Here is a 9326-nt window from a genome sequence, read left to right on the forward strand (position 1 = left end):
TGCATATAATTGCATATTTGGAATAAAAATTATGCATATATATGCGCATATTTTGATTGAATTTAACTGCATATATTCCGCGCTTTACTGATAACAATGAATCAACAAATTAACAAAGGAGGTGCTCATGTGCTTTCCAATGCAATTTCCAATTAAAGGACACACACAACTATACACGCTAAAGCAGTTTAAGTGAAAAAAAATGCGGATCGTCCATAAATTTGCAGAAAAATGTATTACAAACTTTTGAAAATCATCTTCAAACGACCGGGTATGTATCATTGCAAATGAGATTGCACATTGCCGTGTACTGTTAAATGTTGTTTTAAGAACTAACAATCGATGTTGTGCAACAAAATTGTGCCTAGGATCCACTACAATCAAGTTTTTGAAAAACTGTTGGACCTATTTTAAATCGCCTGATTGATTGTGGAATTCGTATCAAGAAAAGATTAAATTACATTAAATCGTATCGATAGAACCCCGGTACCGGTTCCCTATGTCTTACGTAGTAGTCCAGATGCTGCCCAGATGATGTCCATTTGCATTATATTGCACGATTCAAAGTTCTTAACTGGTAAAATATTACTACCTACTTGTTTAGTGATTTTTATCGGAGACGATTGTTAAACCAGATGTTGAGCGGATATTTTTTAAAGAAGGCAGGGTCAATTTATGAAAAACGCTCAAGATTAAGTGCAAATAAAGTGTCACAACTATTATTAATAACTTTTAATGCAATGATATGTTTTATTATTTGTTATTTTATTTTGTAACAACAAATTATCAATATTTGGATATCTTTTTTGTAATCTTTCATATTTAACATAAAATGATAAACATCATTACTGTTTTGTAATAATATATTGTAACAGAAATGGCTGGGCTACTCACGTTTGGAATGGGGGATCGAAATTCATGGAATTTCAGTAAATAGGAGTCCCATTTGGGCCCCATTTACTGTCAAATATGACACTGACAAGCGGGAAGTTTTGCACGTGTTCTGGAGATTTCGAGAACTATCTGGGTTACCTAGAGGAAACTATATAAGCGACGACGAGAACCAGACGGGGGGGAGTGAAGTGACAGGAGCGACCGGGTGCAGAAGAGATTGAACCCCGTGAGTCGGAAGAGCGAGTTTTCCGTCGGTTATTGTTTGTGAAGTTGACGGTAATTTTGAAGTTAGTTTGTTCCTGTTCCGCATTTAAAGTTATACCGAGGTGAATAAAAGTTGAAAGCAGAAGAAAGAGTTTGATACCCGGCCATCCACGGTACAATATAATAAATATGTTTTGAATTTAATTGAAAAAATATTTGAGTTTACCTCGGTTATTTCAGAAAACATGGGTTCCGTCTTCGTTCTATAGTTGCAAAATATGTAAAATGAATTTATTAGGGCTTAATTTCAATTGTCTATTTTATTTCTATGATTAATTGTGTTTGCCACGTATCAAAATGGATTTTTCCCTTCATATAGCATTTGATTCCTTTATGATTAAATCCTCTCAATTTAGTTTAATTTTTTTAGCCTTGGATTAGTTCAGCTAGAACTTTTTTTTGAACATACGCGCGATGGCTTACATTATGTATACTGTACCGTGGATGGCCGAGTATTAAACTCTTTTTTCTGCTTCCAACTTTTATTCCACTCGGTACAACTTTAACTACGGAACAGGAACAAACTAACTTCAAAATTACGATCAACTTCACAAACGATAACAATAACACACGGAAAACACGCGTTTCCAACTCGCGGGTTTAATCTCCTATGCACCCGGTCGCTCTTGTCACTTCACTTCCCCCGTCTGGTTCTCGTCGTCGCTTATATAGTTTTCTCCAGGTATCCCAGATAGTTCTAGAAATCTCCAGAACAGGTGCGAAACTTCCCGCTTGTCAGTGTCATATTTGACAGTAAATGGGGCCCAAATGGGGCTCCCATTTACTGAAATACCATGAATTTCGATCCCCCATTCCAAACGTGAGTACCCCAGGCCATTTCCGTTACAATACATATAGTGTGTCAAGTGTATCCTGTCTTTATAGCTCTTCCTCGTTTTACCGTCAATTTTAAACAGATAGAACGTCTTCCAGTCACCAAAATTAATTGATTTTTTAGTCCTATTCAGATACAAGTTGTAGCAGACGTTCATGAACAACATACACAAGAGCAGTTACAAAAACATGCTACAATGCGAAAAGTATTAAGTAATGCTTAAGAGCATTAAGTAATAGATCAACTCAAAGTAGCTTCCATCACGCACGAACTTGTGCTGAACGTCAAAGATTATTCAAAGCAAATAAGAAATTACTACTAAAAAATACAGAAACTCAAGAAGAACAGTTTACACAAACCCAAGAAGAACAATATGTGCAACCTCTTGTTAAAGAATGTTAAATTTTACCTATTCCTGATCCATTTATAAATTATTATACTAACAAAAATATTAAAATAATTAAATAAAATTATTATTGCCATYATGCGTTAAACAAGTTCAATATTTTATGGTTTCTATAAATATATGAAGTTATCGCTTCTGTCGAGCGTCCCGTGACGCACACAATTTTGTTTGTATCAAAAAAGTTCTCTTCTGCAATTCCAGGTTCCGGGCACCGAGTATTGGACTCACATAAAAGTTATTTGTGGACTGTATTTTTGATTGTAGCGCAAGATGGCAATAAGCCAGAGCTCGCGTAGATGCCCGGAAGGCAGAGCCGGATAATAATTAAATTGGTTTTTCGATTTTAAGATTGCATTTGAACTTTCGCTTACAACATGGCAGCTAATACTAAAAAAACTCGTCAACCTCTCACCTTTTCACCTCTGGCAAGAAAGCGTTGCTTGGTCACCATTGAAGTACAAACAATGAATTGTTTGATGTTATTTCCCGTCGTATGGTGACCAAATGTGAAGTGGCACAAATAAATTGTTATACAAATAAATTGTTCGATGTTGTTTCCAACACCGAGGAACAAGTATTGAACATAATCGAATCAGGGGCACTCAGAGCACAATAACTGACACTTTCCCAAGAACCAAATAAATACCGAGGAAGGGATACATTCCTGCCACGTTTGTACAATACACACAGCACAAGGAGATACAAATGGAGCAGCAGTCAATTAACTGAATACGAGAAGCTGCTTGATAAGAGTGGATAATAAGGAGATTACACAGGCACTAGCTTATTTGGACTTAACCATTCAAATGTTTGGTGTTGTATGGTTTATTTCACAGACTAGTCACTTTATTTATAAACACCAATATTCGAGGTTATGAGAACAGGTTGACAGTTCGAAAGTACGTTCCGCAGTCAACAAATCTTGTTGAATTTACCGTTTATCCTTGTCTATCTTATTGTCACTCTGTATAATTCCATGGTTACCGGAGTTTTAAATAATTACGAAGGAACAGGTACTTGTGCAATGTTAATTAGGCAGATTACCTTGAAAAACATTGCTGCCGTATTTCTGATATAGTTTTCTGCAAATTTCTCAGTTTCTCAGAATTGATTTTTTTTTCGATAATTTCTAGAATATGTTAAGAGCAGAAAATCGAATTTCTACTTTGTTATTAAACATTATGTTAAAAGGGTTCCATGTTTAATTGGACGTATATTGGAATACTAAAGCATTCAAAAAGCAAAATTACGGTTTTTGCTTCAAACTACGAAAATTTTTGATATTTAAAAAGTTCTCTTCTACAACTTTTTGATGATTTTTTGGCATTAACAGGTAGTTACAGGCGGATAGCCCTTGTCAATAATAACGATAAATTGTCAAACTGTGACTTACTTTGAATTTATTTTCACGAATTTGCGGATGTGCGATTAGTTCAGGGGAAATGTTACAGTAACACAGCAGAAGCTGAAAGAACTCACGCCAACAAAGAGCGAGGAGAGTGGTTCCAGGAAGATAGTGGACGACAACGATTCTTATTGAATTTACCGTTTATCCTTGTCTATCTTATTATCACTTTCTCTATTTATCCATGCTTACCGGAGTTTTAGGTTATTACGAAGCAACAGGTATTTACGTAATGTTAATTAGGCAGATTACCTTGAAAAACATTGTTGCCCGTTTTCTAAGATAGTTTTTTGCTAATTTCTCAGTTTTTAATAACAAATTATTTTGTTTACTATTTTTTCTGTACTACTAATACATCGCCAGAGAACACCTTCAGAGGAACGACGCCAATTTTGAAGCACCCTGTATATATATAACGTAAAATAATCTCTGACGATAGGGTTAGAAACCATATGGTAAATGCGCGTGGCATTCGAAGCCGAACGAACGAACTTCAATCCAAAGTCTGCGGATCTGCGGTCTCATCTTAAATGTTAAGTGTTGTTCAAAGTGCCGCGTTGTAAGAGGCCAGGTGTCACGGCACATAGCCACACAGAGCGGCATCAACACACAAGTGTCTTAAGACACAGTATTACCCAGGCGTAAATCACCCGTTACTTCTATAAATAATTTTTACGGGGAATATTCTTAAGGCAATTTTACAGTTTCTTTCAAACTTGAAAAATAAAACAAATTTTAAAACATACGCGATTAAGCGGTTTTAAGTTGATAATGTATTTATTTCGTAATATAAAGCTGCTGCTAAATATATTAAGTACGTAAGTTTTCGTACGTAGGTACACGTATGTAATTAAACAAGTTCACATATATACACACATTACTATGCATATTAAATTAAGAAAAAAAACATTAAACTCCTCAATTTTCATTTTCATAGTAAAAGTGAAATAATTCAATCTAGATTTGACCGCAAAAAGAATTAAAACCAGGCCTTCAAACAAGTTGTAAGTCGACCATGCACAAGGGCTGACAGGAGATTAATTCTGAAAACATTTCCACCTAAAAATGAGAATTGTCGGGTTTGAATGCTTTTTATTTATTTAGATTGTTTTTCAATTCGCTTACACACTATGTATATGATATTGCATAGGATACATTAGCTGTAAAATTGATAACATATTATTTTCATAACATTCACTTCGATGAAGTATTTTCTAAAATAATACAATTTGTGGGACCAAAGAACTCACAGTCGCTTTGAAGTGTCGACCTAAATTTATCGTCAAATTCATTCGTCAAATAAACGATCATGTTTTGTCGTACTTCTTCCATACACGAATTGTATGTTTCAGGCGTATCCAAAGTTAGACACCCATTTAAAGTCGTTTCATTTGCAATTTGGCCATCAATCATTTCACTCATATGTGAATCATACAAGTCGAGCCTAGAAGAATAAAAAATAGTTTATTTTATACATAGAAAAAGTCTTCATTTCTAATAAAAAAATACTATTAATCCACTCGGACTTTCTGCCCTTGTATATGCATATGTTCATCTGTATCTTGTGCTAAATAAAATCAAGCAAATAAAATTAAAGAGCTATATATACATTGTATATTGTACAACTCTGTCTGTAAGGAAACTGGAGTAGCTCAGTGTTTACAGGTAAGGCTAGCGACCTGCCTGGAGTAAAAAGAAACAAAGTGCTCATAGAACGAACAATTCAGCCTCGGATAGGACAGAAACAACTAATGACGACTCGTCGCAAGAAAGAAATTAACGACATCGGAAACCATTAAGAATCGGATGCTGGAACGTAACGTCCTTGAACAACAAATATCAGGAAATTTTGCTGCACTTTGCACAAGTTGCTGCATCTGGGATGTGCGAATCTCTATACACGTAATATTTACTGTATGACAGATAACTAAGCCCGCTGTATGTGTTTCGTCAACATCGCCCAAGCCTTCGACAAAGTAAGGCTAGCTAAAGCTAAACGCCAATAACTACACATCCATAAAAGTAGCAGATAGTCTAAGAATAAGACAGGGACACAGTTTAAGCCCCACCCTATTCAACGGAATCATGGACGAAATAATCACAGCGGCCAACAAGGTGGGGCGAAGATCTCGGATGGGGGACAAGGAAATCATAGTAATATGCTACGCTGACGATGCCGTATTAATAAATATCCGAAAGCGAAGACGATTTTCACCGGCTTCTTTATAAGTTCTAACAAATTGCGTTAAAATTATTTGAGAAAAAAACTTTGAGAGGCTGCAGTTTGTGGGACCGCATTAGAAGCCCTGACATGAAAACACAGGGCGACATTCAAGATGTGGTGAGATGGGGCCGCAATAGAAGAACAGAGTGGAGAGACCATACCAACAGGATGGACGAGGCTATCTAAAATCGCAAATGAGGGACGCCCGGTATCGAAAAGACCTCTTGGAAGACCACCAAAACGATGGCACGACAGCTTGAGCTGGGCGTATCAAGTACGGTTGTAATTGTTGAAGACAAACAGAATGCAATCCTACAACAAAGAAAAAGAAGAACTTAAACAGGGTGATTTAGAATTGGCGTCATTCCTTTTAAAAGGTTATAGGGGCTCACTTAAAGAGTACCAGAAAAATATTGAAAAACCTTTTTAGAAAATTTCTAGAAGATATTAACAGTTGAAAATCGAATTTCAACTTTGTTATTAAGTATTATTTTGAAATTGGCCCATGTTTAATTGGGAGCATACTAGAATGCTTAAGCATTCGAAAGAAAAAATTACGACCTTTAATTCAATCTACGAAAAAATTGTATTTAAAAAAAGTTCTCTTCTACAATTTTTTGATGAAAAGTCAAAGCAGCAATGATGCGTTTCGCCATCAACAGATAGTTATAGGTAGATAGCATTTGTCAATAATATCAATATTTAGTCACACTGTGACTTATGTGATTTAGTTTTGGGGAAATGCTACAGTAACATAGCATAAGCTGTAAGAACTCACGCACCAAAGGGCTAGAAACACTGGAAATTGGCTTCAGGAAGATAGTGGACGACAATAGATGTTCGGGTTCCAGACGCAGTATATACCAAAAACGATAATTTTTTTTCATTGTTATCTTAAAAAACCAAAAATGAGATCAAGTATCCCTACTCTCCCCACCTACCACAGGAATTTAGAACCGTTTATTTTACACAGCTTGTTCCGTAAGCACTTGTCATGACATTTTGTTAAACAATTGACATATATAAAAAACTATAAGAGGTAAGTTAACAAAACTAGAGTTGCTCAAACTAGCAATTGGAAGGCGAATCCAACTACGTTTACCCTCTTTTACCCAGGGTAGGGTGCTAGCCTGACCCTGGAACCTTTCTCCTTTATCCCGGCTTAGGACCGGCAGCATAGTCATCAAGTTACTCAGTTCACCCAATGACCATACATTTAAAGTACCTATACAAAAATAGATTACAACAAAAAATGGAAGAAACCCCGATTTTAAATACTAACCACTCCAATCTAGCTTGGGAAAGAATCAAGAAGAATACCAAGAATTCGGCAAGGGAGGCCCTTGGAGAACGAACCATAAAAGTGAATAGTAACCACGTAATCAACCACAAGACACCATGGTTCCGCCCAGAGGTCAAAGAACACTGCAAAGAAAAAAGAAAAGCCTACCTAAAATATTGTACAATGCGAACCCCAGAATCATATAATGAATATAAGCAAGTTACAAAACTAAAGAATTAATGAGACAAATCGAAAACGATCACTGAGAAATGTTATGCAAACGTCTGGAAGGTAATTTCTACGAGCTTCAAAAACAGATATGGCGATTCATAAGAAACCAGGCCAGAAACAGCGAAAACCAAAAGACTCCTAGAGACAGCCGAGATGAAAATACTCCGTAGAATCACCGGAAAGACACTGCTGGATAGAGAGAGAAGCGAGAATGTCCGAACAGCCTGTAATATCAAGAACATCAATGAATGGGTAGCAAACAGGAAGAATGAATGGAATGAACACATAAGCAGGATGGACCACCGCAAACTTGTGAGAATCGCTCGCGACAAGTCCCCATTGGGACGACGACACGTTGGGCGCCCCAGGAAACGATGGAGCGACAGTCTCACGCAAGTGAACGATAATTGAACAGGCGATTCGCCTAAAATCAAGAATAAAGAAGAAGAAGAAGAATTCCAGTGAGCGTTTTATTCCTGAAAAGGAAATGTTACAAAGCCGACGACGTTGTGACGTCACGATTTCCTTATTTTGTGTCAAATTCAACACAAAATATTAAATAACGTCATGGCGATTAGCTAATTATTCGGCAGAAAGGAATTATTTATACTTTTACACAAAATTCCGAAATTGTGTTTATTGGGTAGGTATTTAAAATTGAGCAAATTTGTAAAAATATACAAGTCTTCTTATTTAAGTATCTCCTTAAAAAAAGCCAAGTTTGGCTCGTTCCTGAAAACGTATATCTTATACAAAATAAAATAACTACCCCGCTCGATTATACGTAATAAGCTTTGCAACTGTCAGTTTATTCCTCTTCTCTGTCTTGCTGCTCAAAATACAAGGGGTCTCAAAAAATGCTAACTTCATTTTTTTTGACAAAAATCGGTAACGGAATTGTGAAAACCGCATGCTTCAATCTTCAATAATAACTGGCATGCTCACGGTTTAAAACAAAAAAAATTACACCGTTTAAACTTACCAAAGAACTACTCTATGTTTCATGGTTGTGTGGAAGTATTTTTTGAATAGCATGGGGTTATCACTAAAGTAAAGTGTTTTCTTTAATCATTTTAAAATAGTTTTTGAAGAATGGATTTTGGTCCTACCTGATATCCCATAAAATAGTTCCGTTGGCGTTTACGATACAAACAGCATAATCTGTGCAATCGGTGTTAATTTGATGCCTGTCTTTCAACTCCAGAGCACTCAAACCACTATGCTTTTCAAGCGATTCTAAGAATGAGTCTAGATATGTGCTCTCTTCGTCATCCGGGTTTATGGAACCTATAGCTGAACTGAATAATGTCTGAAACAATGAAAATTATGGTGATAAGTATTAAAACAACAAATAACATTCAAATAAGCAATAGTAAAAACAATACAAAAAGATGGCACACAAACAATAAATAATGAACAGTACTTGTACTATTGCCGGTGTCGGAAACTATGGAAAGTAGTACTAACAGAATAAGTAGAAAAGGTCTCCGTTTTGGTACTCTTGACAGTTTCTAGAAGTTAGTTTTTAATTAAGTTTAAAATTAGATTGAACATATCACAAAGGTACGTAGAGGAAACATCAAGTGTGATATGCAATTCAAATAATAATTGTATTATTTTCAGGTATATTCGAGATATCGAAAATATCTTAGAGAAATTTACTGAAGTCGATTTCAGAAAACGTTTTTGTTTCTCAAAGAAAACTGTGCAAAATGTTGTGTTGTCATTAATCAATCACCAGGAACAAATGACAAATCGAGGCTCTCCTGTTCTGTTGATAATATA

The 9326-nt window shown here is 35.8% G+C and overlaps 1 protein-coding gene across 1 annotated transcript in view; it reads right to left on the reverse strand.

Moving 5' to 3' along the window:
• Positions 1-4562: 4562 nt before the first annotated feature.
• LOC109541295 overlaps positions 4563-9326 on the reverse strand; it is a 9864-nt gene continuing 5100 nt past the window's right edge. The window contains exons 2-3 of the mRNA XM_019910118.2: positions 8651-8850; positions 4563-5248 (exon numbers count right to left, since the gene is read on the reverse strand). Of these exons, the coding sequence (XP_019765677.2) occupies positions 4999-5248; positions 8651-8850 (450 nt within the window). The 3' untranslated portion in view covers positions 4563-4998. The remainder of the gene's footprint in view (positions 5249-8650; positions 8851-9326) is intronic.

Source organism: Dendroctonus ponderosae, unplaced genomic scaffold (assembly GCF_020466585.1).
Source record: "Dendroctonus ponderosae isolate FM_Combo_2020 unplaced genomic scaffold, Dpon_F_20191213v2 Dpon_F_20191213_4, whole genome shotgun sequence".
Classification (NCBI taxonomy): Eukaryota; Metazoa; Arthropoda; class Insecta; order Coleoptera; family Curculionidae; genus Dendroctonus; species Dendroctonus ponderosae.